Raw genomic sequence first — 15,358 nt, 5'->3', positions numbered from 1 at the left:
AAAAACACAAAATTTTCAAAAGATGATAGAGAAAAGCATATGAGAGAACTCTTTGAGGAATCTATGGCAAGCAAAGAACCACGGAAACTAATGGATAGTGCTGAAGATGTGGAAATGACTCCATGACTATGTGAATGATGAAAAGAGAAAGCTAAACATGTGTAATATACTGAGCTATTGCCAACCACAAATTTCAATAAACTAATAACATTCTGTACCTGAATACTGGCAAATGCTGTTGTAAATTTGTGGAGGAAATATGTCAAACAGTTCACAGCCGCCTATGGTAACTCCAGGATTTACACTTCTGATGTATTTTTTTGAATTACCATACAATCTTGGAATAGTGATTAAAAGACATTACATCATACAGTTATCCATCAGTCATTAACATGCCCCAACAGCAAGGTAATTCTGGAATTTAATTACTGATAAAGACAATGCACAAATACTGGTTTGAAAGAATCCATCCGGAAATGCAATTCTAACTATGGAGACCAGTGATACCCCACAGAGATAACAGTGTAGACCAACTCAGCGGGTATAAGAAGTTATGAAACGAATTGCTTAGTCCAGTAATGTCTCTAACAATCAGAACATAGCATACAACCAAAAACAAAGTCAGGGAAAGAATGGTCACAGACCCGACTTGCTGGAGAATACTGTTGAACACAACTGAAGGTCGAGCTGGCTCCCGTACATGCACAAAAACACCTTCTCTTATCCAACTATCCTTGTGGTTAATGCTGTAGCTTACCCGAGTGCCCACAATGCCTTAGCCCTCTTCTTATTTGCCTTGCGGGAACTCCTAGATACAGTTGCTGTAGCGAACTCATGCTGTGAATGCTGCCGCGCGTTCCAGCAACCCCCTGCATTTGACCTTCCCACGTTGCTATTAACAAGGACGCGAATTCTCTTCTCACTGTCAATGGCTCACGACCCATCCAGTGGAGACGACTGCTAATATTGAGACGTGCAATGATTAGTATCTTCCAGCAACCAAACTTCAATGCCTTCGAAAAAGACCCTATTCTGGGCATGACCAGGCAGTTTCGGGTCCAATAAAAATAACCTTAGACTGTATCTAATTCACGTGAAAGCTTCTCTCCACACATATGACGTCCAGCTGAATAATAACTAAAGCAAATGTGATTCTAATGCAAGCTAGAGTAGTTGATTCAAACGTAAACACAAATCAATAGATCAGAAAATACCAAGCTTAAACCCTGTACTCCATACCTGACTCCGAACTTGAATCATTTAACCTTCCTTAATGCCGATTTCTGCCCATTATCTTGTACTGCAATTTTTGAGGAAGCTTGGGGTGTCGTCCAGCTCCTTCTATGTTTCCAGACTTGAGGGGTTTCGTCCTCAACGTCTCAGACCAGTCACATCAAAGCAACCAGAACTCAAAATGCTTATTTATAAACTTCTTGTGTTAATCCCAATGCAAACTCGTGGATTTATTGCCTCGGAATGAGGGAAAAGTACCACGTGCAAAGAATGTGGGATTAAAAAGTCATTTTCGTCCTGTAGTCACTTAAAGCTATTTATAAAGTAAATAACTTTAAAACATTAAAGTGACTAAACTCTGTACCTTTAATAAAGTCCTGGAATATATTAAATTAAATTCCCCTTTTTGTGACTGGATAGCATCTTGCCTGAAGTTGATATTAATCTATCTGGATGTGGAGATAGATTAATTCTATCGCCCATAACTAAAATTGAGAAGGGAACATGACAATCCTCCCTTCTCGGGATTGCTTGCCCTCAAGCAATCTCAATGTTGGGTGCTACACTATGGACTCGCCTTCCCAAGTGGCATCCTCATAAGGCAAGTCTTTCCACCTGATCAGATATTCTCTGATAGTCCTGTTGCATAGCTTCCTCTCCCTAGACTCAATCACCTCCTCTGGTACCAAAACAAGTTTACCCACTTAATCAAGTGGAGGTAAACTCTCTGATGGCACAATTTGTTGGCCCATGCCTTCTTGAGGCACGAGACATGAAAGATGTCGTGGATCCGGCTGTCATCAGGTAACTCCAGCTCATATGCGACCTCCCCTATCCTCTTGGTGATACAATAAGGTCCATAAAATCTAGGCTTAAGTTTCTCGGCCTCGCTTTTCTTCAATGAGCTCTGTCTATAAGGCTGTAGCCGAAGAAAAGCTCTATCTCCAACCTCAAAACTCCGCTCTGTGCGATGTCGGTCAGCGTACAACTTCTGTTGGTTCTGCACCTACTGAATATTATCCCTGAGAGCTCTAAGGATATCCTATTGCTCCTCAATCCAATCTTTAGCTAATGGCACTCTATTGTCTAACAAAGCCAAATCAATAAAGGAAGGAGGCTCATAGCCGTAGAGTGCACGGAAAGGGGTCATCCGAATAGACATATGACAGGTGGAGTTATAACAGTACTCCCCCAAGTACAGTCATTTGACCCACGCTCTCTGCTGACCTGCAATGTAGTTCCTCAAGTAGCCTTCCACCCACTTGTTCACTATCTTGGTCTGGCCATCAGTCTGTGGATGATAACTTGTGCTAGGAGTCAATTCTGTACCAGTCAACCTAAAAATCTCCTGCCAAAAGGTACTGAGAAATCTACTGTCTCTATCACTTACAATGGTTTTAGGTAATCCATGCAGTCTAAAAATCTCTCGGAAAAACAATTCAGCTACCTGGGAAGCCGACCAATCTGCAGATATCGCGAAGAAATGCCCGTACTTGGTCAACCTATCCACCACTACAAAGATGCAATCCCTGCCTTGGACCCTTGGCAACCCGGTGATGAAATCCATAGAAAGGCTCTCCCATCTCTGAGCTGGAATAGGGACGGGCTGAAGTAATCCTGCTGGAAAACCCTGTTCAGACTTGTTCTGCTGACAAGTCTGACACTCTCTAATATGCTGTAACACATCATCCTTAAGCCCCTTCCAAGAGAATCTCTCTCTAATCTGCCTGTAAGTTTTGAAAAACCCAGGGTGCCCTGCTGTCGGTGTATCATGTCTGGCATGCATAATGTCTTTCTTAAGTTTAAAATTGGGTACAAGGTAGATTCTGTCCTTATAGTATATAATATCATTCAATACCTTGTACCGTTCATCCTGAAGTATGCCATCCAAAATCTGACATGTGTGAGCATTTTTGGAATACTCCACTAGAAGCCGTGATCTCCAATCCGCTGAAATTTCAGAAATGATGTAGCAATCCAATACTGGGGGTCTACAAGATAGAGCATCAGCAACAACATTATTTTTCTCCTTTACGTATTCAATGTCAAAATCATATGCTTGTATTTTGCTGACCCATTTCTGTTGTCTTTCATTCAGTTCCTTCTGTTCTAGGAAGCAACGTAAGCTATTATGATCAGTTTTAACTGTAAATTTACTTCCTACCAAGTACTGTCTGAATTTTGCTAACGTATGCATTATGGCCAGCATCTCCTTATCATATGTGGAATATAATACCTCGCTGCCCCATAGTTTTCTGCTCTCAAAAGCAATAGGGTGACGGTCCTGCATCAAAACAGCCCCTATTCCACTTCCCGATGCATCACATTCTAAAACAAAGGGCTTAGAGAAATCAGGAAGCGCTAGCACTGGGCATGAACTCATCACCTATTTCAGCTTATCAAATGCTATCACGGTGTCCTCTGTCCAAGAAAAAGCCCCTTTTCGTGTCAAATCAGTGAGGGGTGCAGCTACCTGTGAAAAACCCTTGGCAAACCGCTGATAATAGGAAAATAGACCAAGGAAACCCCGCAATTCGGAAACATCCTTCGGTGGTGGCCAATCCAAAATTGCTCTGATTTTCTCCTAGTGCACCTTAACTCCCTCAGCTCCTATTACATGACCCAAGTAGAGAATCTCAGTCAACCCAAATTCGCACTTAGATTCCTTTGCAAATAAAAAGTTCTCCGCTAAGATATTGAGAACCTCATCCAGATGCTGTAAATGTTCCTCCCAAGTTTTGCTGTAAATTAATGTCATCAAAAAATACCAAAACACACTTCCTTAACTGTTTTTTAAAAACATGGTTCATGCAAGACTGGAAAGTGGCTGGTGCGTTAGTGAGCCCAAATGGCATCACCAAGAACTCATAATGTCTGTAATGGCATTTGAAGGCTGTCTTATGCACATCTTCTTTCTGGACCCATATCTGATGGTACCCTGAGCGAAGATCTATCTTAGAGAAATAAACTGCCCTATGAAGCTCATCCAACAACTCATCAATGCAGGGAATTGGGTACCTGTTCTTGATAGTCCTCTTGTTCAATGCGCGGTAATCTATGCACATTCGAAGGGTGCCATCCTTCTTCTTAACCAACACTACCGAGGATGCAAAGGGACTCGAGCTAGGCCTGATATGCCCCATATCCAAAAGCTCCTTTATCGTCTTCTCTATTTCCTTCTTGTAATGCCTGGGATGACAGTAAGGTGTAGTGATAACAGGTTTAGCTCCTTCCTCAAGCCCGATAATATGCTCAAATCCCCTATCTGGAGGGACCCCAGGAGGAATATCCTCAAACACTCTCCTATGCTTATCTATAACTGATTGTATGTCACAATGATAATGCTGTCCTGTACCCTGTCTCCTTGGACGAGATGAAACACTGAGTAGCGCACTCTATATCCTCGTGTCTTAAAATAGCCTCCATCCTCTGAGCGGAAATCACCCTGGGACTACTATCAGAAATAGCTCTGAGGATCACCAGTCTATCATCCTGTAAAAACTCCAGCTGCATAGTCTCATGATCAAATGTATACCGACGGAGAGTACTCAACCATTGTCTTCCCAAAATGGCATCGAGTCCATCCAAATCAACCACATAGAAATCAGCCTCTAAAAGGTAACCATCAAACTGAATCTGGAGCCCTGCTACCTTCTCTGTGCACCTCAAAACTTCTCCACCAGCTACCTTAACATCAAATTCAGGTATGGCCACTATCTGTAATTCCCTCCTGGATACCATCTGTGTACTGATAAAATTATGTGAGGCTCCTGTATCTAAAAGGCAAATAATATGCTGGCCCCTAACAACTCCCTTCACCCTGAAAGGATGACATGCCGGGTCACTCGAAAAGGTAGCTAAAACTGGAGGTTGTTTCGTACTGGTTTGTTTCTTCTTATCTTTATTAGGCTGCCCTTCAACTTCCTTCTCCTCCTCGTTGTCCCCACTAGTATTCTCTTCCTGTGGCTCTTCCACCTCTTCCTCCTCAGAATGGACCTCAATGTAATGGATTTTGCCTTTACCCAAGCCTTTGTGATCAGGAGTCCAAAGCTCTCTGCAAGTAAAACATAACTTCTTCCTCCTTAATTCATTGCGTGTCTCAAAATCCAATCTGGGGGTGTCTGTCTTTTGCTGTTTTTTAATTCTCTCATAAGAAGTGGATCCCTTATAGGATTTCTTAGAAGGTTGTGACAATGAGGTAGGTGTGTCCAAATTGTGAGCAATCTTAATGGCGTCATCCAAGGTATTTGGTTTTAGGACTTTGACCAAACCTCTAAATCTGTCCTGTAATCCTTTAGTGAATAACATCACCTTGCGCTACTCGGACATATCCGGTACCATTATTGATATCCGCTGAAACTCATCTATATAGTGATCCAAAGTCCCGCTCTGCCGTAACTGGGCCAAATCCCTGTAGTAGACCCCGATATCTTTCCTGTCAAAACGGTTAATCAACTTTGAGCTAAAAACCTCGTACAAAGTGATGAGTCCGTGATCTTGGGTAACAAGTCCATGGTGCCACCAATCATAAGCTACCCCCTCAAGATGCATAGTGGCGAATCTAATAGCTTCTGTTTCCGTCATGGGCTTGAGTGTTAGGTAGGTATCCAATTTATGAATCCATTCTCTGGCTGTAGTTTTATTGCTGCCATCGAAAGTGGGAAGTGTTAATTTGTTCATGGCATGTTTAAGATCCCTGTTTTGCATCCTGGGCCTTCTATCATGTTGAGGTCTCTCAGCGTCCCCTTTTTGGTTCATATATTGATTAAAAGTCAAATTTTGCTTGATTGGGTCTAGAAGTACATCCCACTCATCATATATAGCTATAATATTATCAGGTAACAAAGCTGGAGTTGCGGGTTGAGCCACTTCTTTCTCAGCATTATTTCCCACAAAAATAGGCATCAAGGGTCTATCTGTATTTCGAGTTGGAGTTCTTGCTGTACGGGATGTTCCTATTATGCTACCACCCCCACTGTGGTGGCTGGGCGCTCTCCTATTTTCAGGAGCTAACTGCTGCATGGCACCTGTGAGCTGCTGTAACGCTGCAGCAATGTTATTTTGCCCTTCTCTAATGGCCCGCATGGTTTCCATTACTTCCCTTTCTATTGCGTCGTCATTTCATGCCATTGGAGCAACTAATGCTTGTTCCTGAACCTGTTCAAATCTAGTAGTTTGTTCAACCTGAACTTCTGGCCCAAAACTTATATCCTCATCCAATGAATAACTATCTTCCACCACTAGACATTCTGAAGATTCTGTCTTTTCCGGCTGAAGATGACAGAATCTATACTGCCTTTTACTCATTCAAGAACATGCAAAAAAAAATTTCCCCCACAAGCTGGCAGGGTCTCTGGCTCTGATACCACTGTAATATATAGAGCTATTACCAACCACAAATTTCAATAAACTAATAACATTCTGTACCTGAATACTGACAAATGCTGCTGTAAATTTGTGGAGGAAATATGTCAAACAGTTCACAGCCGCCTATGGTAACTCCAAGATTTACACTTCTGATGTATTTTTTTGAATTGCCATATAATCTTGGAATAGTGATTAAAAGACATTACATCATACAGTTATCCATCAGTCATTAACATGCCCCAACAGCAAGGTAATTCTGGAATTTAATTACTGATAAAGACAATGCACAAATACTGGTTTTAAAGAATCCACCCGGAAATGCAATTCTAACTATGGAGACCAGTGATACCCCACAGAGATAACAGTGTAGACCAACTCAGTGGGTATAAGAAGTTATGAAACAAATTGCTTATTCCAGTAATGTCTCTAACAATCAGAACATAGAATACAACCAAAAACAAAGTCAGGGAAAGAATGGTCACAGACCCGACTTGCTGGAGAATACCGTTGAACACAACTGAAGGTCGAGCTGGCTCCAGTACATGCACAAAAACACCTTCTCTTATCCGACTATCCTTGTGGTTAATGCTGTAGCTTACCCGAGTGCCCACAATGCCTTAGCCTTCTTCTTATTTGCCTTGCGGGAACTCCTAGATACAGTTTCTGTAGCAAACTCGTGCTGTGAATGTTGCCGCGCGTTCCAGCAACCCCCTGCGTTTGACCTTCCCACATTGCTATTAACAAAGACGCGAATTCTCTCCTCACTGTTAATGGCTCACGACCCACCCAGTGGAGACAACTGCTAATATTGAGACGTGCAATGATTAGTATCTGCTGGCAACCAAACTTCATTGCCTTCGAAAAAGACCCTATTCTGGGCGTGACCAGGCAGTTTCGGGTCCAATAAAAATAACCTTAGACTGTATCTAATTCATGTGAAAGCTTCTCTCCACACATATGACATCCAGCTGAATAATAACTAAAGCAAATGTGATTCGAATGGCACCACCACAACTGGTATACTCACTGTGTCTTCCAGTTCACTGTTCTTCTTCTAATGCAAGCTGGAGTAGTTGATTCAAACGTAAACACAAATCAATAGATCAGAAAATACCAAGCTTAAACCCTGTACTCCATACATGACTCCGAACTTGAATCATTTAACCTTCCTTATTGCCGATTTCTGCCCATTATCTTGTACTGCAATTTTTGAGGAAGCTTGGGGTGTCATCCAGCGCCTTCTATGTTTCCAGACTTGAGGGGTTTTGTCCTCAACGTCTCAGACCAGTCACATCAAAGCAACCAGAACTCAAAATGCTTATTTATAAACTTCTTGTGTTAATCCCAATGCAAACTCGTGCATTTATAGCCTCGGAATGAGGGAAAAGTACCACGTGCAAAGAATGTGGGATTAAAAAGTCATTTTCGTCTTGTAGTCACTTAAAGCTATTTATAAAGTAAATAACTTTAAAACATTAAAGTGACTGAACTCTGTACCTTTAATAAAGTCCTGGAATATAATAAATTAAATTCCCCTTTTTGTGACTGGATAGCATCCTGCCTGAAGTCGATATTAATCTATCCGGATGTGGAGATAGATTAATTCTGTCGCCCATAACTAAAATTGAGAAGGGGACATGACAACATGCCAAGACGATAGCTTCTCAAGTGAGAGAAAACTTGCAAAACATCAAGCAGATGCATGGGTAGTTGGATGGACAAGAGAGGAGTTCTCAAAATATGTATTGCGATTCAAATATTGCATCAAGAGTTTCAGACACACACACACACACACTCATGTAGCCAAAAATCGCAACAAAGGATATTGAAGACCTTGGAGAATGTTACACCTAAGGAAGAAAGTGTGAAGAGTTTGACAGCTGAAAGTCATGAGACCTTGGATTTATACAAACAAGAAAAGGCTAGATTGATAAATAATCATCAAGCATTACAAGCAGCAGAAAATCAGAATAGAGTCACCAAACATTTCAGAAAGCCAAAAAATGGGGGAAGAACTGAAGAAATCACAAGACTAAGCTACGCACATGACCTGTGACCATTATCCCAAAGAATCAGATAACTTGAGTCTGGCAATAGATAGGTCTAAAATTGGAACTGAGACTAAAATTCAACTCGTGAATAATCCTTTGTTTGAGGTTGACATAAAAATAATGTATGATAGTCTTTTTTTCTAGTTGAACAAAGGAGCTCTACAAGTATCAAGAGGTGAGATTGAAGTCAATCACAAACATTGGAATCTACATGCTTTCTCCATCAGTAAAGTATTGAGGCAAAGATAAGGGTTGTAAAATAAACCACTCACCAATCAAATTGCAAGAGATTACAATTCATGACAGACCAAGCAGTTACGTACATTCTTTGGATCAACAATCAAGTGATGGATGTTTAAGTTTGGTGGAAAGAAAAAGTAACACTTAAATTGTATCTATGTCCATACCTTCAACCAATTCTTATTGTTGCCATTGTTTTTCCGTGGTGATGACAACAGATTGTGATCAAGTGGATTTGAAACCATTGAGAGAATGGAGGCAGCTAATAGTAAGAGTTTCCCCAAGTACAGTTCAGGTTTTTGTTTCCACAGTAGGTAGTAGTTTTTATCAACATTCTAGAGCATTCATAATCGCAATAAGTCGGACTGTTTGCAATCTTGCCGAATTTTTGACTCTATGGCTGAACAAAGTTCTTCTGTTGGACCAACAATGATATTTTCTCAGTTTCAATTTAGACAATAAACACTTCTTTAAATTCCAGATGAAACAGTGGCAGTTGGAGTATGAGAAGCAGATGGTCAAAATCATAGAGCAGAATTAACATGATGGCTCATTTCTAAGCTAACTTGGGAATCCCAGAATTTTTTGCAGTTTAATAGTTGTTGAAAGTATGGTGATCTATGATGAATATAGTAAACTTATGCTTATAAAAGGACATTTCTCTGGGAAATTTGTACAACACTGGATTCTTCTTCTTCTCGGTAGTATTCAGGACATCAGCCTTACTAGTGATCAACAAGATTATGTTTTGAATGGATGGCACTACAAACCTTGGGACCCAAGAGTTCCTAAACTGCATATATTGAATGACATAAAATTGCTCCATAATAATAGAGATTGATAATCATGTGAGTTTAGTGACATCAATATGAAGCAAGGAATATGTGTGGAAACATCCAACATGCTTATTTGAAACCTTGGTCTCAACATGACACTTTAAGATTTCTTGAGGGCAAGCAATTTCCATGAGGCAAAGACTGTAATAAACTTATTGCCTAAACAAAAAAGAATAAGGCCAAAGGCCAATAAATCATAGATGAGATAACTTTATTGATGTCCAACAAAAGACCAACAAGAGGGTCCATGGGACTGCCAAAACAAGAGGTACAGCCAAAAGCAGGACCGTCAAACGCTGTCCAGCGAAAGACAAAAACTGGAACAACAAGAGCAAAACCCGACAAAAACAAACCACCCAACTAGCTGCCTAGAGCATCAAAGAAGAAATCTAGGACCAAAGGATAAGCCCTGGGGCAGGGAGGGATCTCGTGTTGTCGTTGAAGGCCTTTAAAAGAGGGGGTGGAGGGACTCTGCTGCATAGAGAATCTGTGAGGACACACCACCCAGAGGGGACCGACTGGTGGGTGAAGAGGCTGCTTGGACCCAAGGAGAGTGGGGATCACCGTGAAGAATGTGAAGTGATGAGATGATCATAATGCAATCTTGTGGGGAGACACTACTGAAGAGAATGGTATCGGAGCCTCCTAGCTCCTAAAGATAAAGTGCAAGGAACCTCTGATCAGTATATCTAGACATGCAAGAAACTAAGTCTCCCTAAACAAACAATAAAATCTCCCTCTTGATCACATAGTAGATGAAGCGGTAAAAAATGAAGTGAGTTTCTGGGTCTCCCACCCGAAAATCACAAAGCTAGCAATTCTTCTCTTCCCTAGCCAAGAGATGATCAGACTGAATGCAAAGCTTATGCAAGCCAACTTTGAAGGAACCAAGAGAAATATAGAGCACATGGGACCAGTTGTGGGATAGATATCATGGGTGAATGATAGTCCCGTTCTGGATATCAAGAAAGTTCTCTGTGTAGAAATCCATTTATAGGCTAAGCCCCCCCGCCCGAGGGCTAACCCAAGTAGTAAGAATATATTGGCTATAAATATCCATCTTGATGTGCTTGTTCAACTCCTACCGAAGTGACTGAAGATAATAGAGGGAATATAAGGAGTATTGGAAAGGAGGAAGGTGATGAATGTCGATCCCAATATAACCCAAGCGAAACAAAGCTTGAGTGAACCAACTACGAGCTTGCCCACTGCGATCTTAGCACGCAATAGCCTCTAAGGAGTAGTATGCAAGGTATGAGTATATGTGATGCCCCTCTGGGAAGTTCATGAATCAACGTAGGCGATATAGGAACTAAACCAAGTTGAAGATGGTGCCAAGCATAAAAGGGTGGGGCACGAACTCCGCTAGGGCAATGCTATGAGGGGTAGACTACCAACAACGTATAATACGTCGATGTAATAGAGCCTATAACTGCTCAACTGGGCTCCAATACAACCCTAATAAGGAAGGCCCCCAAACTACCGAAACATAAAGCACCATTGGTCGGATCATAGTGTCCATGAGAGTCAACTTGGAAGTGATATTCTAGAATTGATGCCTAAAACATTATCTCCGAACAAGGGCCAAAGAGCCCTACCCTTTGTTGATACAAGGCTAGAGAGCCGATCTCATGTTGAAACGAGGGCTAGCAAACTTGACCCACAAATATGTGTAGGAAGGCAAGATCTCAACCTCTGCACCATGAAAAAAGAAGTAGAGGTGTGAGGTCATGAGATAGTTGAAGACAATCACCTTTGTCTTTCTCAAGTTGACAGTTAGTTGTTGTGAGTCAGAACAAGATGCAAGGCCAACAAGAATTCTCTGTAACCATCACGAGAAGAGACCAAGAGAACCACATTGTCAGCAAATCGCAAGACAAAGATCAAGACGTGATGCAAGAGACAACCATCCCCCGAGAGGGAGTGAGCCTAAACAAACACCTCTAGCACATCATGTAAAATCTAAACAATGTAGGAGATAGAGGGTAACCCTACTTCAACCCAATGCTGCTTCGAATAAATTCCAACATCCCCAGAGGGGTCCTAATGTGACCAACCATTGTCTCATAGAGTCTCGTGATGGCAGTCGAGAGAGTCTCATAAATACCAATGTTGTGAAAGCCTCTAGAAGAGGGTCGTCCTAGGATCTAAGTCAAATGCCTTGCGGAAATGCACAAAGCAATAGTACACCTTTGAGAGTCAAGGCAGCATAGGATGTGGTCCATGGTCTGAAAATCTGGATGGAATCCAACCTATCCTCAAGCCCTAATATGCCTCTGATCCAACTCACAAGAATTAATAGCATGCAAAACTACAATGTACAATTTAGAGAAAGTGTACCCAACCATGATGGTCTTGTAATTGTTTGGATACGAAGATGGCCTAACCTTATGAACTAGATGGATGATATGTCTTGACCAAGAGGGAGGGAACCCCATGCAAACCACTCTATTGAGGAACAAGCCCAACACCTTGATGAGGTATTTGAAGAGTTCTAGTGTTCGTATACCTTACTGGCTCGCTGATGTTGAAGATGGTGAAAAGATAGTAACAAGGGGGAGTGGTGACAACTATAGGAGGTTGTCCCGACAGGGCATCTGCAAGGGAAAACAGTGCTAAAGGAGAGAGGTTTGAAGGGTAAAGGCTCACTTTTAAAAGAGAAGGAAGTGGCTACAAGAGTGCTTTAGCTGCACAAAGGAGGTTAGATGATGGGAGGATTCTATACACAAGGTCTGATGAAAGGATCTTCAATAAATGTCGAATCAGTGGTTTATGGGGTAGTTGTTCTTACTAAACAGGTAAGAGGGTCCAAGGGGTGGCGTGAGAGGGGATAGAAGAGAGAAACTTCCCAAATAGAAGTGGACAGGCAATTAATCAAGGCAGATGCATTCTCAAGTGTAGCGGTAGAATCCAGGGGAAGAAGCTTCAAGGTGAAAAGATTTGGGTCTTCGATGTTGAAGCAAAGGGAGATGCAGGGATGACGGGGCTAGGGGAGGGAGTGGGGCAATGAGAGGACATGGTCTGCCAAGGGAAGATGACAAATGGCAAAGCAAATAACAGAGGGCTTGAAAGAGGGACACGAAAGGGCATAGTCCACCATGCTTGCAAAATGAGGCCAAAAAGTGAAAGAATAGAAACTAGCGAGGCGAGGAAGGTCGTTCAAGATCACCAAATCTAGGGACTCACACAACTAGAGAAAATGGTGGTCATACCCAAAGTAACAAGAATCGGAATCGGCAAGGCCGAATCGAATCGTGAATCGGCAATGAATCGGCGATGAATCGGCAAATTTGAAAAAACCTTTTAAATTTAAAGATTTTAACAATTTAAAACTTATTTCATGCACCCTTTACTGAATATAACTTAAACACACTATAACATCATCAAATAGAGGTTAAAACTTAACATACATAAACATGGAACATAAAATCCATCACATATGTAACTATGTTATCTAAAATGTAAATTGTAGGCTAGCTGAAGTAAATAGAAATCAAATGATCATAATGATTTAAATCATAGAATGTATGTAAGATGATCCATAAGACATCAAATCATAAATGTATATAAGAATCTAAGATGAAGATCCATGAAAGTTTGAAACATATGTCTATCAATGATTCAGTATCAATATCTATAAACAAAATATAAAAACAAGGCTCCAGCTCAAGCCTCAAACTCATAGTCATCATCATCATCCTCAACATCATCCTGAAGCTCGGCTGCAGCCTCAGCCTCTAAGTATCCAGTCTGCCTAGTAGCAAGGCGTCCAATGTAGGTCCTAGGGGACTGCCGAACCATATCTCCCGCATGTAAGATGGGCTCATGAACGTCACTAGGGCCTGTGCCTGTGCGTGCACGTGTGCGTCTACCAATGCCTGAAAAACGTGCTCTAGCTGCCTTAGCCTCTATATCCACCTGGTCAACCTACACACGGTCTTCCTCAGTGAAGACTAGATCCACAACCTCTGTGAGCCACTCTGATTCTAGATCAATCTCCTCCAGAATGATCGGAGAGGAGTCAGTGCCCAAAATCTGTCTGATCCTAAGATGGACGTTGTAATGAACAAAGACAATATCATTCAACTTCTGCACTGTCAACCTGTTTCTCCTCTTCGAATGGATGTGCTCGAACATGGACCAACTACGCTCACATCCAGAAGCACTGCTTGGCTGACTCAGAATACGAATGGCAATTTTTTGAAGTTTTGGGGTTGTGGCCCCAAACATTTGCCACCATCTATCTGCAATAAGGGAAAAATTGAAAATAGAAACAATTAGTCTCATTTACAAATTACAAGTTAACTCTAAAATTACATAATCAACTTTAAGTTTAGAATCTAGATTCATGAACATTGAATATATTATTTAATTTTTACCTGGCTGTAGTGTTGTCCGAGCATTTATGGCCATCCTGCAAGAGAAAAGTGGCCCCTCTTTATTGTTGAACTGGTCTAGCTCAACAATCGCAGCAGCGCTATCTTCATTGCTACTCAACCTCTGAATCACTGTGTATAAGCCAGTGAGAACCTCCGCATCCGCCTTAAACTCAGGATGGAAAAGATATGCTGGATTCAGAAAGTAAGCTGCTACATGGATGGGTCGATGGAGCTGATTCTGCCATCTCCTATCGATGATGTCCCAAATAGGGCCATACCTCTCCTGCACTCCTGCATATTGGGCTCTGATGGCCTCCTTGGCCCTATCCATGCCCTCATAAATGTAGCCCATAGAGGGCTTCTCCCCATCAGCAGTTCGTAGCAAAGCTACAAGGGGCTCAGTGACCTACATAAAAAGTAAAACAAAAAACTTGAGTCAAAACTTAAATATAAAATAATATAACTTAAAAGTAAAAGTAAAATACTAAATGTTAAATTGCAATAAATTTACCTGCAGGATTTCTCTAGCAGGTTTCCAAAAACCATCCTCATCAAATATGCAATCCGCCACATCTATCCTTGCAGTGGTCGTAGCATAGGAAGAGGAAATCCACTCCCGCCCAACAAACATGCTCCTCAATTCATCCCTTGATGTCAACAAGGACTGCAAGGTCATGAAATTCGAAGCAAACCTCGTGATACCTGGGCGAGCTAACTCCTTGCCTTCTGTGTACTTCCTCATTGTGCTAAGGACAAATGAATGATTATAAATGAATTTGCATATGTTTTTTGCCCTTTCCACACATGACTTGATAAACTCAAGTTTGTCAATTTCCTCCAACATGAGGTCAATGCAATGTGCCGCACAAGGGTCCAAAATATGGTGGGGTGCCTCTCCATCAAAAGTTTACCTACAACAATTTTAAGTCAATTAGAAATTCAAATTTCAAAATTCAAATAAATTTATTTTCAAAACTTGAAAAGTTAAAAGTTTACCTACAGCAACATAACTTGTTGCATTATCCGTCACCACATGGATCACATTTTGTTCTCCCACCTCTGCTATGACTTCCTCAATAGCCTCACATAAGTATGTGGCATTTTTTACATGTGCGGAAGCATCAATGGATTTGATGAACATGGTATATCCTACAAGTAACAAAACAACGAATTAGAATATTAAAATTAAATGGATCATCAACAAATTAGCATTCAACAAATCAAAATTTACAATTATGTATGTAGGAAAGTA

At 41.3% G+C, this 15,358-nt stretch overlaps 2 protein-coding genes across 10 annotated transcripts in view; both read right to left on the bottom strand.

Moving 5' to 3' along the window:
- LOC149575418 (C18orf8) overlaps nt 1-15,358 on the bottom strand; it is a 148,467-nt gene that overhangs the window by 14,039 nt on the left and 119,070 nt on the right. The window lies entirely within an intron of this gene.
- On the bottom strand, nt 13,211-15,233 carry LOC149575420 (uncharacterized). Its single transcript, XM_089815159.1, has 4 exons — nt 15,103-15,233; nt 14,618-15,017; nt 14,107-14,512; nt 13,211-13,971 (listed from the first exon to the last, which is right to left on the bottom strand). The coding sequence occupies exons 2-4, from the start codon at nt 14,948-14,950 to the stop codon at nt 13,655-13,657; spliced, it is 1,056 nt and encodes a 351-aa protein (XP_089671285.1). The 5' UTR covers nt 14,951-15,017; nt 15,103-15,233; the 3' UTR covers nt 13,211-13,654.

Source organism: Cupressus sempervirens, chromosome 2 (genome assembly GCF_028749045.1).
Source record: "Cupressus sempervirens isolate cs-2001-9-10 chromosome 2, ASM2874904v1, whole genome shotgun sequence".
Lineage (NCBI taxonomy): Eukaryota > Viridiplantae > Streptophyta > Pinopsida > Cupressales > Cupressaceae > Cupressus > Cupressus sempervirens.
Note: the sequence above shows the minus strand (reverse complement) of the source record. Positions and strands in the feature narration are given on the sequence as shown.